The sequence below is a fragment of the Urocitellus parryii genome, chromosome 11, assembly GCF_045843805.1.
Source record: "Urocitellus parryii isolate mUroPar1 chromosome 11, mUroPar1.hap1, whole genome shotgun sequence".
In the NCBI taxonomy this organism is placed as follows: domain Eukaryota; kingdom Metazoa; phylum Chordata; class Mammalia; order Rodentia; family Sciuridae; genus Urocitellus; species Urocitellus parryii.
Window position 1 is genome coordinate 5,554,444 of NC_135541.1, and position 18,837 is coordinate 5,573,280.

General features: G+C 38.9%; 1 protein-coding gene across 6 annotated transcripts in view; it reads left to right on the forward strand.

The window, feature by feature from the left end:
• Kif1b (kinesin family member 1B) overlaps window positions 1-18,837 on the forward strand; it is a 144,400-nt gene that overhangs the window by 117,376 nt on the left and 8,187 nt on the right. For 3 of the 6 annotated variants that reach the window (XM_026397924.2, XM_026397927.2, XM_026397925.2), the window contains 11 exons: window positions 478-533; window positions 1,322-1,522; window positions 2,830-2,938; window positions 3,680-3,746; window positions 4,824-4,908; window positions 7,360-7,465; window positions 14,285-14,399; window positions 15,003-15,136; window positions 15,813-15,874; window positions 18,251-18,396; window positions 18,587-18,826. In XM_026397924.2, coding sequence (XP_026253709.2) covers window positions 478-533; window positions 1,322-1,522; window positions 2,830-2,938; window positions 3,680-3,746; window positions 4,824-4,908; window positions 7,360-7,465; window positions 14,285-14,399; window positions 15,003-15,136; window positions 15,813-15,874; window positions 18,251-18,396; window positions 18,587-18,826 — 1,321 coding nt within the window. The remainder of the gene's footprint in view (window positions 1-477; window positions 534-1,321; window positions 1,523-2,829; window positions 2,939-3,679; window positions 3,747-4,823; window positions 4,909-7,359; window positions 7,466-14,284; window positions 14,400-15,002; window positions 15,137-15,812; window positions 15,875-18,250; window positions 18,397-18,586; window positions 18,827-18,837) is intronic. The other 3 variants (XM_026397926.2, XM_026397930.2, XM_026397928.2) reach the window with 1 other exon arrangement.

The following is an 18,837-nucleotide window of genomic DNA, read 5'->3' on the forward strand; positions in this document are numbered from 1 at the left end:
TGGAGATGTGGCTCAGTGGTTCAGTACCCCTGGGTTCAATCCCAAGTACCAAAAAACAGATTGATGAGAAGAGCAACTAGAGGGGCTTTTTTTTTAATATTTATTTTTTAGTTGTGGGTGAACACAATATCTTTATTTTATTTTTATGTGGTGCTGAGGAGCCAACCCAGTGCCTCATGCATGCTAGGCAAGCACTCTACTTCTGAGTCACAGCCCAGCTCTAGAGGGGCTTTTTTGATAGTATCAATGTCAGTGTTAACAGGTGAATTTTTTTTATCTCATTTAGTAACTGTGATTTATGGAGGGCTTTTTAAAAAATACATTAGTCTGTTCACTGTGTGGGATTATATGTGGTAAATGATATGCCAGAGTTGAAAATGTAGAAAATTCATTTTCTTAAAGGGAATTAAACATGCCATTAAAATGAACATCTGATTCTTTTTGGTCCTGAATTAGTTTGTATTTCTGTCTTTACAGTCCACCCCAGCCCTCTCGACGATTCTTCCCTCCACCCATGCCACTCTCCAGGCCAGGTGAGCATCTGTATTCTTTGCCTGATATTCTCTGTGTGAACACATCCTTATTCTAAATGATTTCAGAAACCAATCACATCCCTCCTTTTCTGTGCATCCTTATATATTCCTGCTTCTCTTGTACGCATCTACGGGAGCTAAAATTTTTGGTTCCTGATCTACAAGTAAGCTGGGTGTGGGGATGCACACCTGTAATCTCAACTCTTTGGGAGGCTGAGGCAGAAGGATGGAAAGTTTAAGGCCAGCCTCAACAACTTTACAAGACTCTCTTAAAATAAAAAAGGCTGGGGATTTAGTTCAATGGTAGAGTGCCCCTGGGTTCAGTTCATAGTACTGGGGGAGGAAAAAAAGAAGTAAAAAAGCAATATGTCTCTGTATTTGCCAGTTCTCTGGTCTTACTGCAGATTTTTATAATCTCTCTCTTCCTAAATATCTCTGCTTTATTTGTAACTCTCCCAAACTATCAGTCACTGGATATTTCTTTGCATATTAAACTTATTCTGCATGTTCATTTATCTTGGGTTTTTTGTTTTATTTTATTCTTGATTGATTACATAATAAGTACATACTTATGAGTTCTCTCCAGTTATTTTGAAATATGCAATACATTATTGTTAACTATAATCACCCTACTGTGCAGTACAATACCAGAACTTGTTCCTCCTCATTTATATTGTTTGATTTTTCTTTATTTTTGTCCTTTTTCCTCATTGCCCACTTGTCAAATTCCCATCCCACCCTGTTCTCATTCTCCACCCTCTATACTCCTCATCTTCATCGGCCTTCAGACCACGAGAGAAAGATTGAGCTGATTCGGTTTCTTGTGTCTGGCTATGTGAATGTGCATGTATTGGACATGTTTTCTGAGCACGCCAATGTTCTTGCCTCCTCTGCTGTTGCCACCTTCCAGAATGAGGCTGACCCAGTGCCGCCTTTTCTTTTTCTGCCAGTTCCCAGCTGCCAGAGCGAGAGGGTACCCAAACGAGATGGTTAGTAGCTAAATTAGCTGTCTTAGATGTAGAACCAACTCAAGGGCTTGTCCTGAAACCTGGCTCACCGTGTATGAAAACATCCATGTTTTTTTGCTCCTTGAGCTGAAAGTAGAGTTCACCATATTGTCAAGATCACACCATGTTTCTTTCAGAGAGCTTTTAGGAAGCACCTTTGCTGCCTGTGCTTCTTTCACATCACCCTAGGGGTGAGGCGCTCCTGATACTTTTTGTTTGGATTCTTTGAAGTAGTAGTTTTAATTTTGAAGATTTTTACTAATAGTTGGTTTTGTTTTGTTTTATTGTGTTTCCAGTCCTGAGGTTAGGGTTGGAACCCAGGGCCTTGCACATGCTAAGCAAGTGCTATACCACGGAGCTGTACCCCTACTCTTTGTTTGCTTTTTAAAATACTTGTGGTTGTTCTTTCTGACCCTCAGATGACTGCCAGAACCATAATTCTATTTTCTTCCTCACCAGCATCAGCAGTGCATGTGAAATTCATCTGGGGTGATGCACATATGATTCATAAAGCTCTTCCTATCTATTATGTTAGTGGGGCTTTATGATACCTTTTCATGGTAGCAGACTAAATATTATTATGTGCTTTTTATACATCAAGGAGACAGAGGTTAAGCAACTTAAAATTAAGAGTTGCACAGCATCAAAACCATTAGGAACCTGGAATTTAAATCTGAAGGAAACATGTAACAGGTCATTTAGAGATTCCTGTATTTACAAATTAGACCACTGGTTTCCAGATTTGTCTGCATGTTGTAATCCTAAGGAGGAAGTCCATAGACTGATGTAGATTATTGGGGACATGGCCTAGGTTTTGCCATCCTTAAGATCCTTGGTGACCCTTGGGTGCAGGAAGATCTGCAAGCTGTGGGTTGAAGGATAGATCTTCACTTCACCTCTCCAGCTTCCATGGAGCCTCATGATGTGTGAAGTTCCCCCCTACATCCTTTTTAAGCACTGTCTCTATTGCCATTCTACAGTGATACCATGCCACAAAATAAGATTCTAGAACTGAAGGGTTTTTAGTGATTTTGTGAGCACATTTATTTTGCAAAAATCTGTTTTCTTATCTTTGAGGACAGTCTGTTAAGAAGGAAAAAGATTCTCTCCATTTTTCTTGTTCTCGAGGTACTAATATGGTTAATATTGGGTCATCTTTGAAATCTGTCTTCTGACCTGCTGCTTTTTTTTTTTTTTTTTTAAAGTGTGTCCTTTAATGCTAATATTAGAAAAGCTTAAGCTTTTGCTTTTGGACAAGATTTGATATTTTCTAAAATTTTTTTTTAAAGTTCCAGCCACCAAATTAAACACCATGAGCAAAACCAGCCTTGGCCAAAGCATGAGCAAGTATGACCTCCTAGTTTGGTTTGAGATCAGTGAACTGGAACCTACAGGAGAGTAAGTCCAACTTTCTAAATTTTAATATAGAGCAAAGTGTTTCAAAATTAGGAAATGTAATATTTGACTCTCCTATTTGAAGAGATCCTGTATGTGGTTGTCAGCAGTGGTGTCACTTTGAAGATTATCAGGGGACAGATCATTAATGCACTGTAAGGAAGATATAGTTACAGTGCTGGTTTCTACCAGTTAGTTGCTTTTTGGATCTTAATTATCTCTTTCAATTGCTTTGCATTTATACAGTATTTACTGGACTCTTATGTGAGGGCCAGAGGTGAGACCAAAAAATGTTACTGTCCTTTGAGTATTTCAGTCTAGTAAAGTTGATGAGACACCATAGACATGTGGAAAGGGTTGTAAAGGCCAATGGTTTTGTGATTAAATGTGAAAAACAAAGATCACTGGGGCTACAGTGCTTAAACATAGCTTTGCTTTATATATATTTTAGAATAGCTATTTCAAAAAAGTTTTATTTTCTTCGATTATTATTTTGATGTTTCTTCCTCAGATCTTAGTTTATATATATGCTTGCTTTTGTATATATTTTAGAATAGCTATTTCAAAAAAGAGTTTTATTTTTTCAATCACTATCATTTGTGAAGCTCCCTTGTGATTTTTATATACTTTTCATGATGTTTGGAAATTCTATGCTTTCACAGCCAGAATGTCTTAAGAGAGTTAAGGAAGGCCTTGTAGATGAGATAGTACTGACTTCTGTTTTTTGCATTTCTATTTTTATAGGTATATCCCAGCTGTGGTTGACCATACAGCAGGCCTGCCCTGCCAGGGGACATTTTTGCTTCACCAGGTACGAAGACAGGGGGAAACACCTAGGACCGAACCAAATAATTTATCAAAAGAAATAGGGGGCTGGGGTTGTGGCCCAGCGGTAGAGCACTCGCCTAGCACATGCAAGGCCCTGGGTTCAGGCCTCAGCACCACATAAAAATAAATAAATAAAGGTATTGTGTCCAACTACAACTAAAAAATAATAATTAAAAAAAATAAACACAACACCCCCCCTCCTCCCTTCCTCCCTTCCCCTCTCCTTCTCTTTCTCTCTTTCTCTTTCTTTCTGTTCTTTTTTCCATATCAATGCTTTGTAATAATATAGTGATATTCATGTTACATATTCATACAGACACATAATATAAATTTGGTCAGCATCATTTCCCAGTATTTCCCCTTTCCTTCCCCTCAGAACTCTTTATTTTTCTCAGCTTTTCATCTCTATTTCAGGGATAGGGAGCTGAGAGGAAGAATGTTATCCTCTCTTTTTTTATGGTTGCTGGGTATTGAACCCAGGGCTCACAAATTGTTTTTCTTGTGTGTGTGTGTGTGTGTGTGTGTGTGTGTTTTAAGGCCTTGGCTTACATATACCCTTGCTTTTATATATATTTTAGAATAGCTGTTTCATAAAAGGATTTTGTTTCATTCATTTACTATTATTTTGTGAAGCTCCTTGTGATTTCATATACTTACCATAATGCTTAGAAGCCCTGTGCTTTCACAGCCATAATCTCTGATGATGGGTAGAGGATGAAAGTTGTGATAGACTTAAATCTGATTTTTCAATTTACATCTCACTTGGGTAAATCAAAAGTGAATTCAGTCAGTGCTCAAAAACTGCTTGGGCATGGAGCAGGGAGTCCCATAGTTGGGACACACAATCATGGCATCTCTCTTGAAACCTTATCGGAATCTGAATATTGCTCAGTTCCTGGCTCACCCCACTTTGTTTAGAATAATAACATGGAGAGATTTTCCCCTACTTTTCCATCTTTCTCCTTCCTGCCCATTCCTATGCCATACAATTCAGAAAACAACAAATAAGAGGAAATGATAGATTGCCCCAGCTAACTCACAACCCTATTCTATTACCCAGGGTATCCAGAGAAGAATCACAGTGACCATTATCCATGAGAAGGGGAGTGAACTCCACTGGAAAGATGTCCGTGAACTGGTGGTAGGTAAGTATACATCAGCTAAGAATAGAACCTGGCTATTTATTTATTTGTTTATTTATTTATTTTCAAATACATTTATCTATTTTTCTTTATTTATGTTATGCTGACGATTGAACCCAGTGCCTCACACATGCCTAGCAAGTGCTGTATCACTGAACTATAGCTGCAGCACAAACCTGGCTTTTTAGACATGTCATTATTCTCTGTTTGGGACACTGGTAATATTCTGTGTTCTCCAGTATAGAGAACACAGTATATGAGGAAGATAGAGTCCTTGAGTTTGAAACCCTTCAGGGCTAGGAGTGTAGTTCAGTGGCAGAGCACTTCGCTAGCATGCTTCAGGTCCTAGGTTTGATCCCCAGTTATTTTCTGGCTATACACAAAAGTGAAATTCTGGTTTCTCAGTTCCCATTATTGAGTTAACAGTGAAAACGACTTAGGAGGACTGGGTTAACTTTGTGAGAAAGGTCCTGAATGGATTCAAGAGAATTTGTTTTCTTTTTTTTTTTTTTTAAGAGAGAGTGAGACAGGAGAGAGAGAGAGAGAGAGAGAGAGAGAGAATTTTTAATATTTATTTTTTAGTTCTCGGCGGACACAACATCTTTGTTGGTATGTGGTGCTGAGGATCGAACCCGGGCCGCACGCATGCCAGGCGAGCGCGCTACCGCTGAGCCACATCTCCAGCCCCCGAGAATTTGTTTTCTAAACATAAACATTTTAAGTAAGAGAGGCCTAGCATGCATATGCCTAACATCAAATGGCTAGAGATCCATGACCAAAGTGGAAAAATCAAGCATCCTACAGAGTAAGAGCTTCAGAATGGTAGTCCAAGGAACCTTTGTTGCCATGGACCTATTTGGCAATGGTAAAGCTTTAGAAAATAAATTACTTAGGACTACAAAAGAAATTAATGATACTGGAATACAACTGGTAAGATTAATTAAACACATTTGCACTACAGTGTATTCTTTGTTGAGGCATTAAATCACAAGATCTAAAGTGAGTCTGATGACCATAATTCCACAGTGGTGATGGATGAATGAAAATCAGTTTGATGTGGAAACATCTGTGGTTAATACAGGGGACAGAGTCAATAGGTACTGGCTAATTCATATGTGGTTTATTGCCTTCCATAATTCAAGGAAATGTCAAATTTCAGTTAATTATTTGTGAGAATAAAGATATAATTTTTTCTCCATCTAAGCTGATGGACTGCTTGAGTTCTATCTACGGACCGTTTGTGTCCCCATGAACCAGATTAAGAACCCTTGGGAGGAGATTATACTCTCTTATCTGAGGCAGTGGTTTTTAAGCTTTTTCAAAATTATTTTTTAAATATTTATTTTTGGGGATTGGGGATGTGGCTCAAGCGGTAACGCGCTCGCCTGGCATGCGTGGGGTGCTGGGTTCAATCCTCAGCACCACATAAAAATAAAATAAAAATGTTGTGTCCACCGAAAACTGAAAAATAAATTTAAAAATAAATAAATAAATAGATAGATAAATAATTTTTTTTTTTAGTTGTGATTGGAGACAATACCTTTATTTATTTATGTGGTGCTAAGGTCGAACCCAGGGCCTTGCACATGCTAGGTGAGTGCTCTACCACCACAACCCCGGCCCTCAAAATGATATTATTATGGCATATTAATAATGTACAAAACAAAGAGATGTTTTTAGATTAGAAAGGAAGGGGGAAGATCCAGAAGCAGTGGTCCCCCAGGCTTCTCTGAGGAACTCTACAGTTTAGTTTGACAAACTCTTGTGTAATGTTTATCAGGTACCATGTGCTTTTCTGAGTGCTTTAAAAATATTAGTTTATTTAATCTTAGTAATAGTCACATAAGGGAGAAATTGTTACTGTCATGAACTGAGGCTCAGAATCAGGATGAGTGTTAAGCCTCACAGCTAGTGAGAGTCAAAGCCACAACTTGAACCCAGCTGTCCAGCTCTCAAGGCTGTGCTCCTATCTTCTGTGGAGTACTGTATCCCCTAGTTTTATAGCATTTAAAACAACAGCGTTGTGGCATTTTGAGCAAGAAAGTGGTAGAATAAAGTCAGTGGCTAAAGAACACATTGGAATGGAGGACATGTGACTTGCAAGGAGACCAGATGAATGGCTGTTGCCAGTTCCAGATTGAAGGGGAAGATGGCCTTTGTGAGCAGGGCAACAATATTGGAAGTAAAAACTGAGATCAATACAAAAAATTCTTTGAACAAAGAATAAGGTTTCAGGGCTGGAATAAGGTTTCAACAACTGACTAAATGTGCAAAACAGGGGAAACAAGACAGACTGGAGAAGCCTTCAGAACCCCGCGCTTAACCAGTTACAGTGAAAATGACCTAGGAGGACTGGGTTAATTTTGTGAGAATGGAAAATTTGTTTTGGGCTTAATATGTTAATGTCTGGTTTTTAATGTGCCTTTCTTCTGGTTTCTTTATTATTTCTGTTAGGCCGGATTAGGAATAAACCTGAGGTGGATGAAGCTGCAATCGATGCCATCCTGTCCCTGAATATCATCTCTGCCAAGTACCTGAAGTCTTCCCACAACTCTAGCAGGTGGGGCATCCTAAGAAATGCATGCGGATGAAGAAACTAATTTACTTCTCACTTCAAAATTCCCTATTTCTTCCTTTGCCTACCCAGCTCTCAAAAAAGAAAGAAAAGTGATTGGATTGTGTGATCATTTACCTTTAGAGAATGGATGTTCTACTCCTACCTTAGACTTTAAGTGGATGTTGCCACAGTGGTAAAGAAAAACCAGACCAAAAACCTCAGCATACTACCCAAGGGTTTAAAAGTGCCCATCAATTATTGCTAAACCTAAACATTTTCTGGTGAAATGGTTACTGAGGAGAAAGATTTCTCACTGCTGAGTAGCATGGAAATTTGTCCTCCAAGGAATATTAAAGCCTTTTACATTCAGTCTTTGCTACTACTAGTATAGACTTAGTCATTACAGGGCTTCTCTGTACCTCCATCTACTGAAAAACTTGTTCGTGTCTATTTGGGAAGAGGGAGGGGGAAATGAGAAGTTTTGCATACAAAGAGAAAAAAGGAATAAACTTCTGCTTGCTTTTTTGCATGTAAGGTTAGCTAGCAGGGACTGTGGAAAGGGAGGAAGGAAAGTGTAAGCAGGTATGTATCTGGGGAGTGGATAGAGAGATAGGGGGGTGTGCATTGACCCTCCCTGAGCAGAACTGTGAATAATCCCACTTCCCTAAAGTCAGTAGTAACTCCACATAGCTTTCTCTCTTCTGCTAGACATTATTTATAGTCGATATTCAGCTGGCATTCACTAGTACTGTTTTATTTGCAGTTTTAAAAAATGTATCTTAAATGTTCTTAGGATACTTATCAAAATACCAGGGAATGATGGTGATTAGTTTAAATGCTGGTTGTGCTGAGTTTACCTGCGTTAGAGTAACATGAAAGGTTCTTTATATTCCCCCTTTGGTACTGGGGATTGAACCTAGAAGCATTCCATCACAGAACTACATCCCCAGCCACCCTCACTTAAAATTTTATTTTTTAAATTGTGAGACAGAGTCTTGCTAAGTTTCCAAGGCTGGCCTCAAACTAGGCAGTCCTGCCTTAGCCTCCCAAGTAACTGGATTATAGCCGTGTGCCACCACCCTTGGCTTGAAAAGGTCCTTTGGCTCATGCCCAGCAGCAGATCAGGCTGTAAGAAATTAATTTGCCTTCTTTAGAAGCAGCTTATCTTATATAACAGAACCTTAAATTTGGTTAATAAAAAAGTTGACTAAAGTCAAGAATAATGAAAAGATTGTTTAAAGGTGTCTTTCTGTTGTAACTTAAGTGAATATACACTTATATAGTTTATCAAGCTTTTGCTGTAGGACCAAGGCATTTTCTTTAATTGCAGAACTATTTATTGGAATTCTGTTTATTTTCTTATAAAACCACACTCATCATCTCTGATTTTCAGTTTGGTAGAACTGGAATTAGAAAGCCTATAAAGAAAATCTAAATCCAAAATCCTTTCAATTTTTTATCATTTATCTCATTAACATTTTATCACTTAAACATCTTATAATTTTACTCTTTCTTTTACATTTATCTTGCTCGAAATTCATTTAAACAGCTGTTTTTAAACAACTCAAAACTATTGAATTTTTAGGGGCTGCGGCTATAGCTCAGTGATAGAGCACCTGCCTTGCACATGTGAGGCACAGGGTTTGATCCTCAGCTCCACATAAAAATAAATAAAAAGATATTGTGTCCATCTACAACTAAAAAGATATTTTTAAAAAACTATTGAATTTTTAGAATAAGAATTATTTTTATCTTCATATTTTATTAATTTCCTTAAAGTTTCATTAGATAATAATAAGCACAACTGGCATAAATAGGTTTTGGGCCAGAAATAGAAATGTACTACTCACAGTGGGTAAGTTTAAAATCATCTTTTTTTTTTTTTTTTTTTTTGGTACCAAAGATTGAATCCAAGGGCACTGAACCACTGAGCCTTATCCCCAGCCTTATTTTATATTTTATTTAGAGACAGGGTCTCACTGAGTTGCTCAGTGAGCGCCTCACCATTACATTTCCTTAATTGAATGTCTCAGGAAAAGGGACCATGTCATTATAAATGCTGTATCAAATTGGTCCCAATATCTGTCAGTTGTCCACTTGAATTCACTTTGCTTATTAGCAAATTTGACTTTTCCATGTTTTTTTTTTTGTTGTTGTTGTTGTTGTTGTTTCTGCTGCTTTTTCTTTTTCTTTGTTCCCTCCTTTTTGTTGCTGCACTAACAAAAGCCCTTTCTATGTTTTTGCAGGCTCTTTCTTGATAAGGATATTCCTAGGTATTTTCTGTTTGTTTCTTTGCACATAAAGATTCTAGTTTATCAGAATGCTTTGTGTCTTATGTTGCTTTGATTATTATTTTAATTTAGTGGTTTGTTCCCCATGTAAACCTAAGCTGTGCCTAGGATAGAGCAAGACCTTTTTCTTTGTATCCTGGGTTTTTCTGATATGTGTACATTTTCACATATAACTTCATAATTTTAGAGTTCTAAATTATTTTCTCATTCCTTTTACTAAGTTTGTCCATTTTATTCTTATGCCCTTGAAGCTTTTCTTCTCTACTTTGCAAAGTGGAATGCCCATCTCTCCTCACTTTATATGGAATATCAGGCCCTGTTCTCTGTTCTCTTTTGTCCCTCCTCTCAAAAGCTTGAGAGGTTTATTGCTCTACCAAAACCTTTGAAAACTGCTCACATTCTTCTTTGTTTTCTTCTGTGTGGTAGTAGAGACCACTTTGGCTAGCTGAGTCTGTGTGAAGAAATGTTAAGTGTATTTGTAAACATTTTTCATTCTTCTGTTATAGGTCCTTATCTTTCTTATTTTAGAGTGGAAAAAAGTCTGCATTAGTAGTAAAGAAAGTTTTTCCCATCTCTTCCTTTATTTGATTTAGGGAAGCAAGCTGAAAGAAGCAATGCATGACAATATAGCCTGAATGTTTTTTTACTGATATTATTAATATGAGTTTACATCTTATTTATTTGTTCGTTTATTTTTGTGGTGCCAGACTCAGGTCTGGGACTGCACTCCCGCTATACTGCCAGATCCAAGTTTTTTTGTTTTTTGTTTTGCTGTGTTGGAAATGGAACCCAGGGTCTTAAACTTGCTAGGCAAATGCTCTACCACTGAGCCACATCCCTGGCCCCAAGTTTATATCTTAACCTGGACTCCATCTAGTTCGTATTTCAGAGAGTCTTAGTAAACTCAAGAGGGTCCATCAAGGGCTGGGCTTAGAGTACTTGCTTAAGCACACATGTCCTGAATTTAATCCCCAACACACACACACACACAAAAAAAATCCTATTTTATATTTTGAGTTGCTTAGTGCCTCACCATTGCATTTTCTTAATTGAATGTCTCAGGAAAAAATTAGTTATGACCATAAGAAGTTGGTTTTTAAATTGTTCACAATTAATAATTCAAGCGAATATATAATTTAAGCATTCACCTTGAAACCTGTTTCTTACTTTGGTCCTGTGTTGGTCAGCACATCTTTAGGAATGTATTTGGAATCATTTTTCACTACCTCCTGAACCATACAGGAAAAAGCATGCACTGGGACTCAGCTCTGTTTCTAACTCCAGGTTCTCATGCCCATTATTATTATTATTATTATTATTATTTCTTCTCCTCTTCCTCCTCCCCTCCTCTTCCTCCCCCGCTTCTTCTTCTTCACCAGGATTTGAACCCAGAGGCATTTAACCACTGAGCCACATTCCCAGCCCTTTTTAATATTTTATTTTGAGATAGGAGACTTTCTACGTTGCTTTAGGGCCTCACTAAGTTGCTTAGGCTGACTCTGAATTTTCGATCCTTCTGCCTTGGCCTCCCCAGCTTCTGGGATTATAGGCATGCCCCACCACACCTGGCTCATGCCAATTTCTTTTCATTGATATTGCTTACCAGTCTCAGAGTATTTCTTATAACCACCTCTCAAGAATTGCCACCTTTGAGCTGGGCACATTGAACCTACAGCTGGACCAATTTGGTACTGGGTTCAATCCCCAGTACCAAAAAAAAAAGAAAACCTGCCATTTTTGGTGGGTATTCCAATAGAATGTCTTGTAGCAACTACAAAACAAAACACACAAATTTTTTTCAATATAGCAATGTTTTAGTGAAGTCAAAATTTCCTTTATATGAGCCAGGTTTCTGCCATTGAAATTTTCACTTTAGGTTACGGGAAAACACAAATGTGGAGAGGCTTTCCTGTACAAGTGTAAAACATTGCCTCAGCTGAAAGACCCAGATGAGAAACTGAGGCACAGAGATTTTTCAAAACAGGGATTTGAACTCAGGGTGGAGTTCTGTGGAACTCAGAGCAAATCACTAAGTATAGGCTATAGGCAGCAGTGATAGGAATTTCTCTCAGCTGTCAGAGGGGCTTTTTTTTTGGGGGGGGGGGCTAGTACAGGTAGTGGCTGTCCCTCTACCATCTGATAGGTAGGCCCTAATCTAGGCACCTTGACAAAGGCCATAACACAATAAAAGAACAGCTGTTGAGGTGATATAGTTCTTAGGTAGCTTCTGCTGAAATGGTGAATATTGTCACCCAATGTTAGAATCTGTCTTAAACCAAATTAAAGTGAAGATTGTATCTAAGCAGGGCTATGTGGATGCCTCCCTGAACCCAGAAGCCATGGAAAGTTTCCTGTTGCCTATCATTTCATTTGCTGTTTGAGCCCCTTGGTGACTTTATCTTATTAGCTGCTTCTATGTGTAGTCCTTCAGTGTCTTTGTTGAGAATTTTTCTGACCCAAGCTTGTTGCTTTAAAAGCTAGCCATTTAAGAATTAGTCCTGTAAGAGTCAAATTAAAAAGCAGCTATAAAGGGGCGTGACCACACCTTACAGGCACTTGGAGTATGTGTGGTCCAGGAGCTCACTTTCAGAAATGTGTCATTTCCTTTGTTCATTCCAGAGGATGAAGCATTGGGTATGTTTAGAGAGGACTTGCCTGCTAATTATCACAGGAGACCTAGAGAAGGCAGAACCAGTCAGATCACCATTTGGGCTAGACTAAGGAGGAACCTAGTGGTAGGGTGCAGACACTCTTCCTAGGTGAGTCAGATGTGCTTTGGAGAGCTAGTGGTGGTGGAGTAAACAAAGCATCTTCCCTGACACATGTCATGGTCACAAGGAGGGAAGGGTGAGGCAGAGCCTGAGGTTAATCTGTAAAACTGCCATCAAACCCAGCAGTGTTTCAGATGAGACTTGCTAAACTGAAAGGGTGAATGTCAGCTTGTCTGTATTTTTTGTCAGTAGGGAAAAATGATATTAGAACAATTAAAAAAAAACCATTTTTTGGGTATCTTCTAAGTTTAGCTTCTGATTCTTTCTTAAATAAAAGATCGGCTGGGGGCTGGGGATATAGCTCAGTTGGTAAAGTGCCTGCCTCTCATGCACAGGCCCTGAGTTCAATACCCAACACCAAAAAAAAAAAAAAAAGAGATTGGTTGGGTGTGATGGCACACACCTATAGTCCCAACAGCTTGGGAGGTTGAGGCAGGAAGATACAAGTTCAAGGCCAGCCTCAGCAACTAAGCAAGGCCCTAAGCAACTTAGTGAGAACCCTGTCTCAAATAAAATAAAAATAAAAAGGGCTGGAGTTGTGTCTAAGTGGTTAAGCACCTCTGGATTAAATCTCTAATACCAAAAGAAAATATATGAGATACAAAAAGTAACAAATGATAACAGCTGGCTCTTGTTAAAAAAATCATCCTTTTTGGGGGAGTACCAGGGATTGAACTCAAGGACACTCAACCACTGAGCCACATCTCCAGCCCTATTTTGTATTTGATTTAGATACAGGATCTCACTGAGCTGTTTAGGTACTAACACCTTGCTGTTGCTGAGGCTGGCTTTGAACCCTTAAACCTCCTGCCTCAGCCTCCCAAACTGCCTCTCAAATTACAGGCATGCACCACCACACCTAGCTAAAAAAAAAAAATCATCCTCTTTCATTGAAATACCGGCTCTTATTCTTTTATTTAGAACAAGGCTCTCCATATTTAAAATTCTTCTACCTGTTCCCACCAGCAAGCCTCCCAGATGTATTTTTTGTTGTTGTTACTGGGGATTGAACCCAGGGGCACTTAATCACTGAGCTACATCCCCAGCCCTTTTTTAATATTTTTATTGTGTGTATATATATATATATATGTATTTTTTTTAATTGTCAATGGACCTTTATTTTATTTATTTATATGCAGTGCTGAGGATTGAACCTAGTATCTCACCCATGCTAGGCAAGTGCTCTGCCCCTTAGCCACAACCCCAGCCCTTTATGTTTTATTTTGAGACAGGGTCTCAGTAAGTTGCATAGGGCCTCACTAAATTGCTGAGGTTGGCTTTGAACTTGATCCTCTTGCCTCAGCCTCCTGAGCTGATGGGATTACCACACCTGATCCCAGATATATTTCTTATGTTTCTGAGGCTTGGCAGTGCAGGCCTATGAAGATCAGATCTGGTGATGTGAAGATTAGATCTGCTTTCATCATTGAATGACAGGGGAGCTTGCTTAGTTTTTCTAGGATTTTAGGCATACTCACTTATTCTTCTCATCTTAATGTCTTTAGTTTCTCACACAGTTTTTATGTTCATATACAGAAGCTTGTCCTAAAAGAAGAACAATGTGAGCACTGCCAATTATACCTTAATGATGGGTGGGGCAAGAGGATGAGGACCTACTTTTCCTCCTAGGAGATGAGGGTAATAAATAAAAGTGTTGATGGCTGGTGTAGGATTCCTTAGGATTACTGACAGTAGCAGAACCTGGACTACAGTATCAACAGCTGCTCTTGGCTGATGCCCTCATGTGTTTCTGACCTCAGGACTTTCTACCGTTTTGAGGCAGTATGGGACAGCTCCCTGCATAACTCCCTTCTTCTGAACCGAGTGACACCCTATGGAGAAAAGATCTACATGACCTTGTCAGCCTACCTAGAGGTGAGTAGACTCAGAATTTCAAGGACTGTGAGTAGCCAGCCCAGAGCATTGGGCAAGTTATAGAGTCAGTCAGGGAAGATTGACGTATTTCATCCTCCTTTCTTCTTCCACATCCTTAAATTATATGCTTCATTATACTTTGTTGATTGTTATATTAGTTTGTGTTCTTGCTCTCTATTTAGTCAAAAGATCCCAAATTTTATGATGGCTTATGCTTTAGTAACCCAGTTACCATTCTTTCAAAGAATGTATGACTTTAAGAAAATAGCACCTCTTTGTTTTCATGGTTGTGGCAGAGCATAGGAGTGGTTCCATAGTTGAAAGCCTGAAAACACCCTGAGTTCAAATCCCTTTTTGAAAAATCTCTGTGCCTCAGTTTGCTCATCTGTTGAACAGTGGTAGGGCAAGTGCTCTAACACTGAGCTATATTTTCAGATTATATGCTGACCTTGCACATATTATCTATTCAGTTTCTGTTTAAATAATTGGTGGCTCTGAAACCTTGCCATCTCCAAATCTAGCTTTCCAAATATGCTACTGCACAGCCTGTGGTCACAGGTACTCTGCTTCATTTACATAGCACCTGCTTTTGTGTGCTTCCAGTTGGATCATTGCATCCAGCCAGCTGTCGTCACCAAGGATGTGTGCATGGTCTTCTATTCCCGAGATGCCAAGATCTCGCCTCCACGCTCTCTGCGCAGCCTCTTTGGCAGTGGCTACTCAAAGTCCCCAGATTCGTAAGTTTTTGAGATGTTTACCTGTCAGTTCCTTTGACCAGTACAATAGAATCAGCAGTCATTAGTCTTCCCCAGCTTGCTGTTTCATGGTTAGTTTACAAATTATTTGAGTAACTGATAGCTGGAGTACAGAGACGTGCATCTGGCATTTAATAAAATGTTGATGGGTGGACAAGCTAATAAAGAAAGGAAGAATATTACATTGTAAACAGTTCCCAAATAGCTTTGCAGGGACTGAATGGCACTATTACTATTTCTAACAGATTATCATTGGGATTTTTTCTTTTTAATATTATGCATATTTAAGGTATATCCCTTCTCACTCACGATCCCCAGAATGTGTTGTATGTCATTTCATTCCAGTCAGACATTTTCCCCCTTATCTATTCTCTTATGTTAACAAAAAGCAATTTTTTTAGTTTTTACATTTGTGTTAAATTATCCTTATTAATGTAGCTATCAAAAGACTGAGATGAAAACAAGCTCCTCCTAAGAAAAGATATATATATACTGCTTTAGTTCAGAATAGGAAAAGAACAGTGACTGATAAGAAATATCTGTAGTTATATTTGAGGTGGGTTACAGTCCCTACAGAAGAATTTAAGTAGATGGAATTGAGATTTTTCCTATTTTTGTGCTATAAGAAATGAAGCAGTTTTACTTTATTTTCAAATAGCAACCGAGTCACTGGAATTTATGAACTCAGCTTATGCAAAATGGCAGACACAGGCAGTCCGGGTAAGTGCCTATGGATTGTAGACGTGATAATATCTTGATATGTTTCAAGTATATTACAAAAAAATTATCTGGGCTTGGTAATGAATACCAGTAATCCCAGCACCTTGAGAGGCTGAGGCAGAAGGATCGTGGTTCAAAGCCAGCCTCAGCAACTTAGCAAGGCCCTAAACAACTCAGCAAGACTCTGTCTCTAAATAAAATGCAAAAAAGGGCTAGGGGTGTGGATCAGTGATTAAGTGCCCCTGGGTTCAATCCCTGTTACAAAAAAATTAAAAAATTATGTGGATAGATGAAAAAATTTTAGAAACATGTATATTTTACAAACCAGCTTTAGTGATGGTGGTAAGAATTACCTTTTTCAGAATTGCAATATTGTTTGGTCTATGATATGTAAAATAGTTTCAAAAATTATATCAAACAAAATGTTGGTAGGCCGGGAAATATAAAACTTTCGAGTGAATTAGAATGAATTTGACTTCAAAACTGTAACCACTTCCCTCACCACCTTAGCCCAAAGATAACTTGGTGTAATACATTACTGAGCAGAAACAGCAGTAGCTTCACCTGCGAAATTGTCAAAAATTCACATTCTGAGCTGGGGATGTAGCTCAATAGTCATATGCTTGCCTAGTATTTGCAAGGCCCTAGATTCAAAAGAAAAAAAAAATCAAATTCTTCAGACTCTAACCCAGACCTATAGCATCAGAAACTAGAGGGGAGAGGGCCCAAACTCTCCCTTTCATAACTAACTCACTCCCAAGATAACAATATTAAGCTGTAATCAAAGGTCTCACCCCTTAATACTATCACAATGGCAGTTAAATTTTAAGATGAATTTTGTGGGAGCTTTTTGGTACTGAGGATTGAACCTCAAGGGCACTTTGTCATCAGCTATATCCTCAGCCCTGTTTTATTTTGAAACAGGGTCTCAAAGTTCTTAAGTTCCTCATGGCTTTGCCAAGTTGCTGAGGCTGGCCTCCAACTTGGAATCTTCCTATCTCAGCCTCCAGAGTTACTGGAATTAAAGGTGTGCACCACCAAATGTCTCAGCATAAGTTTTGGGGAGATGTTCAAACCATAGCACAGGGTTTTTTGTTGTTTACGATGCTGGAGATTGAACCCAGGGCCTCACACATACCAAGCAAACACTCTACCACTTATACCCCTGTCCTTGCACAGGTTTTTAAAAAATATTTGATTTGGGTTGGGGATGTGGCTCAAGCGGTAGCGCGCTCGCCTGGCATGCGTGTGGCCCGGGTTCGATCCTCAGCACCACATACAAACAAAGATGTTGTGTCCGCCAAAAACTAAAAAATAACAAATATTAAAATTCTCAATTCTCTCTCTCTCTCTCTCTCTCTCTCTCTCTCTCTCTCTCTCTCTCTCAAAAAAAATCATTAAAAAAATATTTGATTAATGAGCATTTGAGTTATTTTGTTATATTTTTTGTGGTTCTGGAGATCAAACCCAGGACCTGCCTTGCTCATGCTAGGCAAGTGGTCTACCACTGAGCTATATTCCCAGCCTAGTAGTTTGAGTCATTTTAGATAACATACATGGAAAAGGAGTCAGGACCCACAGGAAAGATTTAGATAAAGAATAATATAAGTTCATATATTTCCTTTGTGAAATTAGTGTATCATTTATGAAAAATAAATGGAAAGCCAGGAATGGTGATTCTCATATTCCAGCTACTCAGGAGGCTGAGACAGGAGGATTGCAAATTCAAGGCCAGCCTGGGCAACTTAGTGTGAGATACTGTCTCAAAATAAAAAAATAAAAAGGGCTGGGGTGTAACTCAGTGATAGAGTACTTGTACAGGATGCATAAGGCCCTGTGTTCAATTCCCGGTACTGCAATAAATAAATGAAGGAATAATTAGACATGATGGAGGTTAACGCCATCTGTCATCTACCACCATTGAACTACTAAATGTGTGTGTGCAGTCCCTTTCCACTTTTTTCATATGGATATATTTTAATGCATTTAGAATCATAGTGTACAGACTTCTTAACATCTCCATATTTTCACTTAACACAAAACTTGAGCATTATCTCACATTGTATTTCAATTTTCATAATTATCAAAGAATATAAAACTCAGTTTTTTAAAAAGTTCAGCACCACACCAAAAAAAAAGTTTAGAGAGTTACTTTGAGAGAAATGTGTGAATTTTTATTAATAAACAAAATTTTATGGATCTTGAAATCATAGTTAGCTTATTATGTATAATGATTAGTAATTCTCATGTGTGGGACCCTGGATAGGATTTACAGCACTGCCAAAAAAAAAAAAAAGAAAAGAATTAACAACTCATTTGACCTAAAGTTGGAATTGAATTTTTCTTTGAGAAGAAAAAATGTTCCCTCTGTCTTAGGCATGCAGAGGAGGAGGAGAAAAGTCTTGGATACCTCGGTGGCATATGTGCGGGGAGAAGAGAACTTAGCAGGTTGGCGGCCGCGTGGAGACAGCCTCATCCTGGAGCATCAATGGGAACTGGAGAAGCTGGAGCTGTTGCATGAGGTATCCAAGGGCAGGAGGGGCCAAGGGCAAGAACTTGATTGCAGGATGGCACAATCCCAATCCTTAACCTCTGGCTTTGCCATGTGATCATGGCTTTTCAGTTTTCTGTGATGATGAAGTCATAATATTTTGCTTCTTAAGACCCTCATGAGCCTTGTGTTTGCTGAGGCAATAGTGTTGATCTTCTTAGGTGGAGAAAACCCGCCACTTCCTCCTGCTGCGTGAAAGACTTGGTGATAGCATCCCCAAATCCCTGAGTGACTCGCTGTCCCCCAGCCTCAGCAGTGGGACCCTCAGCACCTCCACCAGCATCTCCTCTCAGATCTCAACCACAACCTTTGAAAGTGCCATCACACCTAGTGAGAGCAGTGGCTATGACTCCGCAGACATTGAAAGCCTAGTGGATCGTGAGAAAGAGCTGGCTACCAAGGTGAGAACTCC